This window comes from Anticarsia gemmatalis, chromosome 5, assembly GCF_050436995.1.
Source record: "Anticarsia gemmatalis isolate Benzon Research Colony breed Stoneville strain chromosome 5, ilAntGemm2 primary, whole genome shotgun sequence".
NCBI lineage: Eukaryota > Metazoa > Arthropoda > Insecta > Lepidoptera > Erebidae > Anticarsia > Anticarsia gemmatalis.
In genome coordinates, this window is record NC_134749.1 from 13,190,570 (window position 1) to 13,206,639 (window position 16,070).

The following is a 16,070-nucleotide window of genomic DNA, read 5'->3' on the forward strand; positions in this document are numbered from 1 at the left end:
CTGTAATCTTCATTAGTGAATGATCAGCGCATTTTTATAATAATATATAATAAGGAAAATATATTATGTCGGGGAAAAAGTCTTTTCGCATTATAGTATGTATGAACTTGAAATAAAATCTTTTCTCTACACAAAAAAGCTCGATATTTGGGTATCTCACGAGCTCACTGAAAGTAATGAACCGTGTACTCATTTGTGATTCTTGAAGCCAAAGAGATACAAGTTCATACATACTATGATGCGAAAAGACTTTTTCCCCGACCTAATATATTTTTCTTATGCCGAACACAACTGACGCCAAAGTCATTAAAATGGTATATTATGTTCAAGCTTTGACTACTATTCAAAACTAACTCAATAGAATACTTATGTAATAAACTAATCACCGATCACTATCTCGATGAATACATCAATGAGTAAGAGTCACTGTCTATAAATACCTTCTAAATATTTGGTGGAACACGAACTTTATCCATTTACGGCTATCACGAACTATTGCGGAAGGATATAGCCATAATCCTCGCGGCCGTCAGAATCGCAATAAAATTGCTAATGGCTTCCTTTCGCGTGATTGTCATACGGCTTGTCCTGTCTTCTTGGTAATATGGCTATTCTGAACGCTTAGATTTTTGATGACTTTGACGTCTGTGAAAGCTTTCTAAAGAAGGACGTATGCTTGATTTGAAGTAGATTTGACGAGCTGCAATGATAAGTAGCTATTTTGTAGGCGCTATTGTTAATTAGGTGACATCGTTTGCTGAGTTGCTGAGTATGCGAATTTGTGTCTTTGATCCAAAACCATCATTGACCTATGTCAAATAGTTCTGTTTTATATTGATACAATGGTATACGATATTCAGTACAGTATTGCTAACAGTGGCGAAGGGTCATTTTTTACAAAAGGTAAGCCGGAGCTATAAGTCATTGTCTAGGTATAGTACCTACATATATTATTATGTACATCGTAAGAATGCCGACGTAAAAGTAGCGTATTACTGCATAATAACAATATGAGAGTATTATCTATATTCGACTACAGTATCTTATTTCTCTCTACAGACTAATAATACATAGGTACTTACCATGCTTGTTTTGTATTAAGTTACTATATTATTATATTCAGTAGTAACACGTAGGTAACACAACAGCACATATTTAAGATAACGTATATCGAACGATTGATGATTGTCTCGCACTGGTTGTTTAATTACTTATTATACAAGCAATTTAGAATGTATTCATCAACAATAAAATATCAAACACATTATGGATAAACGCAGAACACTTTTATTGTAATGAGTTTAACCTATAAATCTGACAAAATGAAAATTTACTCGAATAGAAACATGCAAAACAATTACTGTTTAATATACTGATACATTCACAATTATGCACAAACACAATTATCAAGGAATAATGTAGTAATAAACACAAATATTCTAATTTGTTATAGAGCGCGCGAAAGATGTAAACAGTAAACAAACATGACCTAATGTCAAACTTCATGTTCCACTAATACTTATGCAGGATGCTTAGCTTATATTTTCCATCTCGCTCTTGCACGCGGCTCGCACCGCGACAGAAACATGCGTAAGATCATGTGTCCGCCGCAGCGCGAGCGCTGTAGCGCGAGGCAACCCGCTCTTCCTCCGGCTTGCTCGCCACTATGCAGCGCGGTGCGAAACGCGATCCAAAAGGTCGTAAGCGACATCGCCGCCATAGTTTTTATTGTACGAGATTCTCGATCAGCGCCTCCGGCTTATTTCATTATTATTACTTCACGTTGCGTTTTTAAAGGGAGCGTAATTTTTGAAGGGTAGGCGTTTACGTACTGTTTCGATTAGATTAATGATTCTAGTTAAAGATTTCGGTTTAAATATTGATGATAATTAATTAATTGTGTTTTATTTGGCATAAGTAAACAATTAATTTAACACTAATATTAAGTCTGTCCAGAAAGGGAAGCCGATAGGAATCGAGTTGTATGGAGCCTTCGCCACTGATTGCTAATAAATTATTTACAAATAATTGTTAATTACAATGATAAAGAATGTGCTTTAATTTTATAACAATTAAAGTTAAATTATGATTCTAATATCAAAATAACATTAACATTTTCACTATAAAAACTATGAATTAAAACATAATCTGCAAGGACCTTCACACCCGTAAATCACATAGAGATTTCAACTATCTAATTATTTATTTCTCCTTAAATACCATCCGAGACTAATTAATTCCACGCTCTACTTCCAAATCAACACCTACCGAACTTAAATCCGTCTGTCAATATTGTGTATCTGCTAGCAATTTGTGGTGAAACACTCGATAATTGGACACCACAAATTGGTTGTCAACTGTAGGGGAATGGCCGAGTACCTCGTTTGTTAGCCTGTATTATAAGGCTTAGGGTAGGTCCAATTTTGGCAGGGTTTAGGTAATTATTGTCTTGAATTACAAGTTATACGGTCGTTCGGTTTTAGGCTTGAAGATACATAATTAAGTAGTAAAATATAGAGACGTGATTTTCTTTTATGTTTTGCGTATTGCGCTTGCGTTATGTCGTACTTTTGTTATGTTTTAGTTCGGGGCAGATTCTATAATTCAACGAAAACGAAACATCGCACAAAATTTTGCTGATTCTTACCATGATTTGATTCATTTCCAAGCTTTGTTTGATCTTTTAAACCTACTTTAATTCGCGAAAGTACTAAATCAAAAATCGATGAGACACGCGATTCACGAACAATTTACATCGAAATAGTATAGAAAGTAAAGTAAGAATATTAGGCCTAGAGTATTGTAGTTTGTTACTGTCGTTATAATCTGAAAAAAATATCATTTTTCTGCATTTCAATTAACTAAAACGTAAACTACAGCCTTGGAACTACAAAGACCAGAAAAGATAAAATTGTTTTGAGGACGATTGTTGAAACAATAGTAGGTACGGCAAGTATGACCTAAATAAAACCTACATTAAATGGTAAAACAAAAGTATGTCAAACCAATATTTCGTTAAGTTAACTCACAGAGGAGCTTATTGCTATCTTTTGGGCACAGTTCCAGAAAACGTGGTCGAAGAAAAACTTTTTTCACTACGTATTAAATGAATGTGTAGTGCTACTATTATTTATACTACAGTGGTTATTATTACTTATGTAATAATGCTTAACTGTAAATAAAATGGCCTTGAACTTTTCATAGAGAGTTGTGAGCTAATTTCTTAACATCACAATTCTTCATATCAAATTTTAAGTTACATAAATATTAGGTCGGGGAAAAAGTTCCCCCGTGGGATCTGGAAGCCAAAGTCTTGGCGAACGTTTACCGCCGGACAGCGGAGGCCAGGGCCCGGGGGACCGGTCTGGAGCTGGAGATCATTGCACGGTGGAGACAAGAGTCTCGCCGAGATATTCTCCGGACCTGGACCGAGCGGCTGGAAGATCCGAGCGCCGGGGTGTTAACCATCGGCGCCATCCGGCCGGTCCTTTCTGAGTGGACAAGTAGGGGGCACGGTACGATCACTTACTGCCTTACACAGGTCCTTAGCGGTCACGGCTGCTTCGGCCGATACCTGTGGAAGGTGGCACGGAGGAAGCCGACGGCAGAGTGCACTCATTGCGGCGCAGTGGAAGACACGGCAGCGCACACGCTTTCGGAGTGTGCGGCGTGGACTGAACAGAGGGCGCGCCTTGTTGCGGTGGTGGGCGCCGATTTGTCGCTGCCGGCCGCCGTCAGGGCCATGGCGTGCGACGCCTCGGCATGGAGGGCGATGTCGACCTTTAGCCAGGAGGTGATATCGCGGAAGGAGGAGGCCGAAAGGGCGCGCGAGGTTGATCCTCTTGCCGCCCAGATGCGTCGCCGCCGGGCAGGTCGCCGGCGGCTGGCGCACGATCGGCGCATCCCCCCTTAGTGAGGACCTTGGGCGGCGGCTATGGGGACGCCGCCGTCCAGTTAATAGGTCCTCTCGAGGGTTGCCGATACGCTGTTGTGTCCGGCCTATCGGCATGTGGAGTTAAAGGCTGGGCAGCCTCTGTGAGGAACCCCTAAATTGGGGTGACCGCGAGGCGTGCGGCTTGTGGTACATGCTTCGGCAGTTATCCCGCCGCACGCCGCCACAAGCGGCCGTGAGGACACACGTGGCGGTTTAGTGGGTATGCCTGCCCTTCTGGCGGGAGAGCCCCACATAACCCTGCACTCCACCCAGGGTGTAGGTGTATGCTTAATGCATTAGCCACGTTAAAAAAAAAAAAAAAAAGGTCGGGGAAAAAGTCTTTTCGCATTACAGTTTATCCCCAACCTAATAGATAAAATCACGCCTTCTTCCCATAGGAGTAAGCAGAGACCAGAGAACGCCACTTGGTATGACAAACTTCTTTTGCTTCATTCGCATTTTTTAAGTTATCTGGCCAAATTGTTATATTTTCGTGGTTAGTGTTAATAATGGTTTTACTTAATACATCATCTTTTATAACAACCAGGAAAAAGTCGATGATCAAATTATGTAGGTACTTAAAATTTCGCAAACATTTTCCTGACAGACATACAACATTGTTTGGTGATGAATAATAAGCCTAGTAAAAACCAGTCATTAATAATGACAAAAACCCACTGACGAGAGAACACACAACGTACAAATAGCTTCAAATGACTTATTTAAATTCAAATCACGATTCTAAACCTTCTAAACACGTTATCAAAAAATCATTGACATCGAATAAGACACAAGTGGACGGATGTGTTGCATTATATGTCAATATAAAAGTCAATAAAGACGATTGTCAGAATCGTTCAGAATTCCGCCAGCGATCGCTGACTCAATCGCTGACCGTTTTACATGCGAGGCTCGTGCGAGATCGGGAGCTGTAGACGGGCGAGTTTGTAAGTATTTTACAAGTTTGTAAGTAATACATAAGACACATCATTATTTTTGTTTTTTTTTTTTATTTAACTAATTACTAGCTGGCACCGACTCACTTACAAAGTTAGCTCTTGTAGTAACTTCAGGTTTTCGAACTAAAAAGTGTCCTAGCTTTGTTCCCGGATCTTAAACTATCTCCTGGCTTTTCATCAAAATTGCCTAAGTGAGTTAATTAGTCGTGAAAGCGTAATAGATTTTCATATTTATGACATCGGTAGGTATCATACCAACGTTATATCATTTTATACAAGACTTGTGATAATTAATCTCCTTGATTGAGGAGGATCTAATGGATCACATAAATAAGATTTTGACACATTTTACCTAATTGTGATCCATGAAATATAGGTAGCACGGTGGCTCACTACCAGCGGTATGGTACTAGCGTACTAACTCAAATTTAAACGAATGTATTCGACGTAATTCATCTAAATATTAAAAGGTTGATATTTAAATATGCTTCGTATGCTCTATTTCATTTCATAATTTCGACTGAGACTGCTATATTATGTTAAATAAATATCACTTACAACAATATCATGATGGCAAAAAGAAAGTGTTTTGTTCAGCCCGAGTAATATCTAAATTTGTAAAATAGTTCAAGCGTCTCAACCGTAGCGTCTCACCCGTTCGTCTACTCGTTACCTCCGAGCCCGTTTGACACTGGCATCGTTTTATCTGATTTACACTACATCTGTGCATTCTTGAGTCTGGCGAATTTCCTATCGGTATTAACATAGATCGTTGCACTTCAAATTGCTTTGTGTCCTGTAATAATTCCTCGGCGTCCGGCGTTGCTCTGATATTTATTGGTTTTGTGTTTTATTGATGGTAGATGTCGGTTTGTTTGATTGGTTATTGATGTGTAGTAGACATATTGTTAGTTTTAAATGTATTTTATTTTTTATTTTTGACAAATTTGAGTTGCGAATACATTGTTTGTGGTGTTTTATGGTATATCATTCCGCTTCGAAGGTTGGTTGTTTCTTGGCTGGGCCTCTATGGTAACTATAGGCAACTAACTAAATCTGTCAAATAACAGATTAGGCAAGGCAAACGGCCCTACAGTCGTTATAGTAAAATAATAGTCAACATCAACTCCTAAAAAATAAGAGTAAATATTTCAGGAACCTTAACCTTAACCTACCTACACGTTACTATTAGTAGGTACAGTAAACTAAAATTATATCTACAGTGCCAGTATCTTTATAAGAGTCATTTAAGCGTAGAGATTAAGGTTTTCCATCCCATTTTTATCACACACTCCCTCTAGCCATAATTCAGCCAGACTTCCGTCCACTTATAGCACCAGCTACACAAGCATCAGTTTAATACCACCTCATACCTATCATATAGTTCCAGCACATATTTACGATGCGGAAGTCTGCCGACAGTCGCGACGGGTAAGTGCCTGCCATTAGTCTGGCGATCCAGACTGAATGTCTGCTGCACTGAGCTCTTGAAGAAAGGAATAGCTTAGCGTTTGCTTTTATAAAAATTGTGATAGAGTTACCGGTGATTGACGGGTTGGAGATTAACTGCTGTTATTTTGGACTAAAATATCCGTTGGAAAAGAAACAAATTTAAAAATAAATCTACTTTAATTAGTACCACTGAAAGATGACCGTTCTCATTTTTGTCTATCCTGAAAATCAAACCTTGGACTCTACATTTACCACCGTAAGTGGCTGTTTAGACGACACCGAGTACAACGAAAATAAATCTTACCTAGTGTAGATTGTAATTCATCATTGAAAATCTACGTCAAACAAACCTGCCATTTGTAGTGACAAAAACTGAACGTAGACTTAAGACGGCTTCAAACCGGAAAGGACTCAAGCACTCTTCAATGGTCAAAAGAATCTACAGTCAAAGCAAATTCAAGTTTAAGTTACAATATTTCTTCAGTAGCGGAATGCCTTGAAACTGGACAAAAGAAACCTCAAGTGGTAAAGCACCCTAAAGTGGTTGAAAGACTGCTACTTCAAAACAACACCAACAATTTACATACAACCCTCAACTATTCACAAACTTTAGTAAAATACATCAAACGAAATAAAACTGTCATCAAACATTTCCCTTTTGAAATACGAAAAGTATTGTATTACTAAATAAGCGAGGGAACGACTGTTTATACGTTTAGTATTAACCATTATTTGCTCATTATTGCAAAGGCAAATCATCCTTATAGCGTTCGAAATAAGATCCATAGTAACTGTTTCAAATATATTTGTATTCAGATGTATTTTTATTAGGTTTTCTAGTGTAGGGTAGGTCGGAGCCGTTGCCATGGTAACGGCACGGCTGTCGTTGATGGAGAACAGTCATACAGTTTGTTTTATGGTAAACGATGGGACACGAGAAAGAAATGAAATGAAAAATTATGACAATGTTTTCAGGGTTTTTGTGACGCGCGGGCGGATTTTTAGCAATATTTTTGTTGAAAAATATGCTGATGTATTTTTAGGAAAATTTTAACATTATTTTTGAGTGGATGTCAGCATACTATTCTAAATATTTGCTCATACACGGTAACCTTCTATTTATTTTGCTTGTGGTTAGTGGTTAACCTTGTGTCACAATTATTCAAGCCACCCAAAAGCCTTTGAACTACAGTACATAAACATAACCAAGGCATTTTCTAACTTAAAAAAGAGATTTAGAACATCCTCCTTTTTTTAAAGTCGGTTAATAAAAAACATAAATATATCTTTTGCACCTTTACTAAACCAAACTGCAACAAATTTTCATACAAATCCGTAAATATCCTTTGTGCATGTGATATGACAATTTATTACACATCAGTACAGTACGAAGTGGTTCTCAGAAACAGTTGTAACTCATTTATATGGTGGACGGGAATAGTATGAGAGTCGCGAACGATTGTAGCTATCTAATTAAAATTTGTGACAATTTAATACGAAATTCTAATTGCTGTGTGTCTGTGAGTTGAATTTTCAATTTAGGCGGGAAGGATGACTAGAATATGGCTTGGAATATGAATCACACAAAATATTATCCGATTGATACAATATATTGTGGGATTCATAATAATAATATACGTTTTAAATAAAAAATTACAACGAACAATCCTCTGTAAATATTTATTTCATATTGTTAACTTATGACTATATAAATTACCAAAATATAATTTATCGCCGTGCTTAATTCACCGTAAGTGATTCAGCTATTCAGCATTAAATGCTTATAAAGATAAATTTAACTTTTGTTTTACAAATAAGTAAGAATATGTTGTAGTTTTGGATCCATATGTGCTTTGTAAGTTTGCAAGGTTTTTACTGTCAGCATCCTTACATTTCTAATACAAATTTTAATTTACAAAAAGGTGGACAGCAAACCATATTATATTAATAAATTTGAAGTCCCAAAATAAACAACCAAAATAAAAAATGTAATCTACCCAAATCTTTCGAGACAGCTTGTAAACTCTTAATCAAGGGAACGTATAAGGTAGCCTTTTAATGATTCATGCGCTCTTAAAACAAACTTTTAAAACAAAATAACATTAATCAAATAAATTAAATCTTAAAAATTGCAAGCCACACCGCGGGGCGTCAGACTACTGCGGGATGAAATACCTTTTCAATAACAAAAATTGACAAACTAATTTCAACCATACGTCGCAAGACATTTATTTTTCTTTGATGTAAAAGTCCAATTACCTCAACGGTCAGTTTCATCAGTTTTCCAAGTAATATAGCAATCATTCATTCCTTTTGGTGTATGAGATGTATGATATATGTATGAAAGATTAATGTGTCGCATTCCCGTAACAAGATGAGATATTAATTTTAGTATTTGTCTTACATTTTCACTTGTAGTTGGAAAATGAAATATTTAGGACACCTACTGTCATTTGGTTTCTATTTGAAGTTGTTAAACTTCATTTAATGTAACTTTTGCAGCTATAAAACAAGTCTGAAGGGATACGACATATTGTGATATTAAAGTCGCTGTTTTAAATATAGCACACCAACTTTTCGTAGTTGTTGCCTTGTCAAAGTTAAAATAGATTGAAACTGTTGCATCTTTGACGACACTCATATATGATACATGTACATACATATTTAAATGGGTTGTGTCTATTTTATATCGAAGTCAAGCGACACAAACAGTATCTTCTCTGTATCAAATTCAAGAAAAATCGAATCTTATCTAAAAATAACCGAATCCGAAATTACCGATTACATTTTCATATAAATACAAGAATGACGTCTTAAAACACAAAGTCTTTGTTTTGAAGGGCACATTTTTTGCACACTATTGTAATAATAGTCATCAAGTATTTTTTTAGCATCGTCATTGAAATTCATAGCCGAAGATTATCTTAAAAATGTAGTTCTCATTAAATTCAGTACAAGCGTATATCGCAAAATACATAATGTATTAATTACTTCATGTAAATGAATACATTTTGCATACACGTGAAGACAGTATAAAGATATATCTCGAGACATTTATGAATATCTTGACATTCAGATAGCGATCGGATATGTAGAATGTAACCAAAATACGTTCGACGCCGCCCATCCCATGTCGTGGTGTCCCATAAAAATATGATATTAATATTGCGTATGAATGATATTCTTGTATTAAGGAGAAGTTAGTGTTTGTAGCCATTTTCAAAATTAGTCAATGATTTTAGGACAGTTTCTTCGTTTTAGGTTTATTGTTTGATAATCCGTCTAATACATAAATTAAGCGTAGTCACGATAGAGGTCTAAAAACTCTTATAAAGCAGCTTTCGAAGTTATTGTTAATTATTTGTACATCTTTTTGTCGATTATAAAGAAAATCCATTGGTGAATCAGTCAGCTGATCATGACGTCTCGGGTTCGTTTCCTGGGTTGGACACAGAACTATCATTTGCTAATTATATTAGATTATTTCTCAGTAGTGGTCTGTAGACTAATGTCTGGTAAATAGCTTTAGTCCTTCATTACATGGGACTCACAGTTTTAATGGCGTAACGTGGACGCATTTCATACACCTTTACCTAAACCTTCGAATATAATAGGTCTAATATTATGTATGTATGCATTGTGTTATTATTAAGGTATGTATAAATTCGGAAGTACAAAATATTTAAACTGCAACTACAATTGTGAAACTAACTCTACCTTAACTCGTAGCTAATAACACGCGATCATACTAAAATGAATTGAGCACTTGTTGATCGTAATAAATTTCCTAGAGTATAAGTAATCATAATTATGTGTCGTTGATAAATTGCCTCTGATTGCTTCCCGGATATTTCCATTTGGTCACACTTACCGTGGCTATGGATATTTTATCAGTTTTGTTACAGGTTTTTAGAAAAACAATATCTTAAATTGTATAATATAGAACAATATTTAAAAAATATTACTATGTGACAAATGAATTTTTAGTTTAAGTAAGTATTTAAAAAGGCAGTACCAACTTTAAAAATTACATCAAGTACATCGAGAATCGAATAGTCTATTTGTGAATCAAGAAAATAAATCGACGTGAGAATCAATCCCACTAACTCTATATTTCGAGCGAGGGGCGGTTTCCTACTACTATCGACTACCACAACCGGTGGCTGTCGACAGAAGTTATATGAAAATCTGGATCAGCGCCTCTGGCGGGCATCGTAGTAACTATTTTCGTGGTATATTTAAATATCAAATTTTCGATATTCAGTAGAACCGTTTGCATAAAATTGTGTTTGATAGGTGGCTAATGAATTTATCAAAATGACAGTTAAATAAAAAAATAGATTTAAAAAATTACCAGAAACAAAAATTACGAAACCTACTTTCATTCTGATCTACATTTTAATGTATCAAATGTTAAATGACAACGTTTATTCAAATCCCGTGTTTTGATATCAAACTATCAGTTATAATGAGCACAAAGCCGCGGTCAGAAGCCTTAATTAATCCTTTTATAATCTGTCTGATACTGCATAGAACCAACGTTTTAATAGTTTCATATTGTAATGCTTTAGTTTTGTGTTTTGTTAGTAATTAAAACAAATGTGAATTGTATTCAATAGAAAATAATTGTAGAACGTAATATATAAAATTAACTTTGAAGTTATTATATCACTGAAGTTTACGATATTTTTGGGTCTCTTTTCCTGGATGCCTAGGATGCCAAAAAGCTTGCCTTCCGTTATACTGAAAAACATTAAATTAGTGTCACTATCTTCCTGCTTACACCGTTTTTTATTAAACACGTACACGTGTTCTTAATATCTCGTAAAATACATTTAGAATTATAGGACTAGGAACTATTTTTGAAACCAATCAATGTTTTCTTTGTGTTCTAAACTTTAGAACCTAACTACAATTGATTTAAGACTGGAGCATACCTAACATACTATATTTCAAAAACAAAATTTGAATATCACGACAGAAAATGACAATAACAATTTTTACCTCTAACAAAAACTACTCGATACTTTTGTATAACAGTCGCCTTTGTTACCACTGCGCTACAAAGATGTATTTTCACCACGGTAGCTCGATTCTCTACTAGTATCGACTACTTACAACGGGTTTGCCATCGAGAAATTTTGCATGAAAATCTGATCAGCGCCTCTGACGAGCGTAGTAGGTACTATTTTGACAGTACATTCTAAATGTCAAACTTTCGATACTCGACAGTACCGACTGTACAGAATCGCGCCACGGCTGCACGGGTGCGAAATCCGACGAAAACATTATAATTTCATCCAGTTGACAAGTAACAGTAATCAAAATAATTTGATATTATCTCAACATATCTTATTTCAAATGAAAGTGGCATACATCAAAATTAATTAACAAGATACAGCTACCGATCACACCTGGCCGTTACGGTATGTGGTTAGTAAAAATATGGATTATGTTACAAAGAAGAACTTGATGAGATATGATCATAATTACTGGCCTTAGGCCATATGGCCTAGTATTATAGAAAGTAATAAGTTTTGATGAAGATGTGATTTATTTTTTATCTCTAAGTATTCTCAAGTCTTAGGTGACGTTAATATAAAATTAATAGTGATTTAATTATTCTAGCATTTATCTTTCGACAAACAAACATACATTATAATATATTTTGAGCACTAACAAGAACTATAAACTTTATTATAATAATATGTAATTTTATACACCTAGCTAAATAATATATAATAATAACGACCCCAATTTTTCGAAGTCGCCAATTTGGAGATACACATAATAGACTAAGCGCCAAACTTCTCTTTGACGGCGGGAGCGGAGAAACATAACTTTTTTTTTGCCATTTTTTTTAAACCTAGCGTGATATTCTGCAATAATGCAAGTTAATTTAGTTTTACCCTATCTACATGTACATTATACATACTTAGGGTAAATTCGTAAAAAGAGCATCTACCTACAGCAACCCAAACACCACCCGGTATCTCAATCATTAATGACATGCACACACAGTACGAAATTGTAGGCAAGTCGTAACTCATTTACAATTAATCATTACGGCTTTAGCGTAATGTATTCAGGGGTTAAAACTATTTGCATACTGCTACATATCTCTGCGTTAAGCTTTGTATGTAGTTGGGTTACGGATTTTACTGGATTGACTTTGGGTTAAGATATTTAGTTTAAAGTGTGTTTTAGTTTCTGATCATTTTGATGAACTTATTCAGGCTACTGTAAAACTGAAAAGTGAAAAGGCAAAACTGAAAAGGTACTTTATGTGTTTATTTGGCATGTAAACTTATCTCACAAATGTTGAGAGAATATGATATTGATGTGGTGAAAATCTTTACTAAAAACTAGCTATCAACTATACTGTATTTTATTCAGTATTGATTGTACTAAGTTAGTCACCGCCTTCTTTACAAATTGCATAGATTTGATAATAAAATATCTTCAACAAGATATTTAAAAGGACGACCTAGTCATAAATATATTAGTCAGATAAACAGTGCAAACTATTCAATAACAACATACATATTCTGATCCATTCAGAGTTATTCTCAAAAAAATGCAATTCACAAACTTTCCATCAAATTCTCTATATCCAAAAACGATAAATTATTTTGATTTACAACCGACAGTTCTATATAATATCTTCACACGTGTCATGTGTGCCAGTGCTCAGCTCATGCGTATAAGATTACTGATTACGCTGATTGCCGGACGACTAATCACTTGCCGCTGCTTGAGTGACAATTGACTGACTGATTTTGTTAATTGGTGCGAATTATTTAGAACTTAATTAGCACTTACTTACACAGTACTTTAGCTTAACAATTTTAGATGACAAAGAAAAGTAAGAACTGCTGTTTTTTTCTTAAAGACATGACAATCTTCTTACCCTTGCCCTAAATACTGAATAAAAAATATTTCTAGTGTTAAACAATCCAAACGTCATCGGTAGTCAAGCAGTAGAAGCTTTAAACAAACGTCATAATCCTTGCTACCATCAGAATTTGAGAGCAACAAAGCTCTGTATCGTTAATGATCCCTCCTTTCCTTTTCCATCGAAAAGGATGCCTTGAGTTCGTTTTTCAGAGGAACCTTCAAAATTGTTGTACTGATATATAGTCCATGGATTTGCTGACAACTTACAAGTGCATTTAACAGTCTCACTCACAAACAAATTTTAGACCCCTCTAAAATGTTTTAAAACGAAAAAAAGTCTTAAAAGTATATCGATTTCATTAAAAATTAAACTACATTCGTTTGCAACCCTTGTTTTCTCAAGGAAATTGGTATCATCCCCTCAAACGCATTAAGTAAACTTTCTTATAACAACTTAATATTGAATGAAGTTGATGCAAGGGAAATTATTTAGTAACGGAGGGAGAACTAAATACCGTTATAATTGAATAAGTACAAACCAATTAGATCAAGAATAACTTTTTAGAAGAATTAAATATTTTTTTCCATTTAGGTATAATAGTAACTTCATATTTAAGCAATAAGTTGTACGATCTAGGTTTAAAGTTCCAGCTTGTGACGATAGATGGCAGTAGGTTTACTTTATTAGGCAGAAAATGTGTTTTTTTTATTGGCGTTAGAAATTTAGGCACAGAATAATGAAAATGGTGGAACCAATACGCATTATATTTTGATTTGAGAATGAAAGGAAATTAATGCATCATTTTAGTTTAAATCACTAGAAAGCTGGCAGTAATTATTATTGTTTATAGACTTTTTCACATCGAACTGTTATTTCATAATTATTAAAATAGACACCAATAGAACTCAGACAGTGCTATGAAATGCGACTGTTAACGTCGCAATATCTCGAAGAAAACATTTTCCTTCATTAAAAATTTCACTCACCAAGACAAAAAAGTCCTATGTGGTCTTGCATTCACGTCGTTAAAGCCTTTCTTCCACCAACTACATTTACCTTCGTACATTCTCTTTTCTGAAACGAAAAAGCCACCCCTATACCATGGGAACACGTTCCCATAACAAAATGATGCATTATTAAATTCTACACGTTTGATGTTCCGGAATAAATACGATATTGTATGACAAAATTCCGTTTTTATATATGTCTGTTTAGACTGTTCTTCTTAGATTATTTTCGGGAAGAATGTTTGGGAATTCCTTTTAGCCAAAGAATTATTGAACGAGCGAAGCATAAAGTTTTGTGAATGAAAGGGTTATTTTGTTGTTGTGTCTAGGATGCTGATTGCAAACACAGCTGAATTTCAGATTGTCAAAATTTAGTCTGTGTTATACATAAATTTAAAATTTTTACAAACCTACGAAAATATTTTAGGGATTACTAAAATAAAAATGAAAAGTTTGTGCCTCGTTGAGAATGTATCCATACGATTATATTTAAGTACTGAAATTTAGATAATCAGTTTATCAGTCTATTGCGGTTTAATTGCTTAACTGCTGATCCGTTTTTGATAGAATTCAGCGTGGAGAAACTTAAATAAATCCTTCTCATTGTAGGTTAAATCATTTACGCGAGCGGACACGTGTCCATCAATTAGTTGAGTCTAGAGATATTACAGCAACACGATTAAAATGAAAAAGAAAGTATTTTTAAGTATTATTTTGCTTTACAAATCATAATTATTTCCAATTCTACAACTTTTAACGTTATAGAATTGTATTTATCTCTTTCTAAATTAAATGTTGACCCATATACAGTAACAAAACACGAGACACTTGTCTCTATAAATACTGGAACACCATTAGGGAAACATTAAGAATTTAGAAGAGCGGCCCAAACAAGGAATGGAGAATCTTATTTATACCACACTCGTATGTTAAATTGTTTGGGGAAATAAATATTTTAAGTATACAACCCGTTTTTGGTATAATTTTGGGCAATAAGAGGTGTATTATTTTAAATGTTAGACTAATTCTAATATTGTTAGCGTAAATATTATGAAAATAAATATTTACATAATTTTGTTACACAGAAAATTAAAAAAAAATGTGTGACGTAATTGACTACTAAAATTGCGTGAAAAAATAATTCTTATAAAGTACGCTTGAGGCGCTGCTGAATTTTTCATACATAATTTATTAATAGATCTTGGATCGTGGTACAAGCTTCGAGATTCTTGAGTCGAATGTTCGATTCGAAATAGTATTTAGTATAATGTAAATGTTTGTTATGGTAGCCGTATCTCACAAATAATCAACTCTGTTCATAGTCTACGTAAACTTATCTGCATAATATTGTGTGTGTACGAACATAAAATAAATAAATCACACGCCCAAGAAAACCCACATGATACAACATTACTAAAAATAAGTACTTAACAGTGTTGCCAACAAAACAACTCAAAACATTAATAAAAAAGAAAACAAACAAAATCGTTCACTCTACACTTCTGTCACTTCACTGACCGTTACTAACAAACAGAACCCTTTAAATAAAATCAACCTTAGTTTTCAAGTCATAGAGTTCAATATTGAATGGTAGGAACAAGTAATCTTAGCGAAATAAACAGACAACTTAATGTCAGACTGTCATCCACAGATTATGCAAAGTAGATTTTTTTTTTCTATTACCATAATACGCGAAGCAGAATGTTTGATGTCATAAAGCAACGTGGGAAAGACTAACACTCAACCCAGTCTATCAAATCATCTGTCAAAGGAACATCAACTTTATGACTAACAACATTAGGTTGTTTTTGATATTGTGG

General features: G+C 34.7%; 1 protein-coding gene across 1 annotated transcript; it reads left to right on the plus strand.

The window, feature by feature from the left end:
* The first annotated feature begins 2,367 nt into the window (after window positions 1–2,367).
* LOC142973293 (uncharacterized) lies at window positions 2,368–3,913 on the plus strand. The gene is made up of 2 exons (XM_076114933.1): window positions 2,368–2,382; window positions 3,272–3,913. Exons 1-2 carry the CDS (start codon window positions 2,368–2,370, stop codon window positions 3,911–3,913), a joined length of 657 nt encoding a protein of 218 aa, XP_075971048.1.
* The last annotated feature ends 12,157 nt before the right edge of the window (window positions 3,914–16,070 follow it).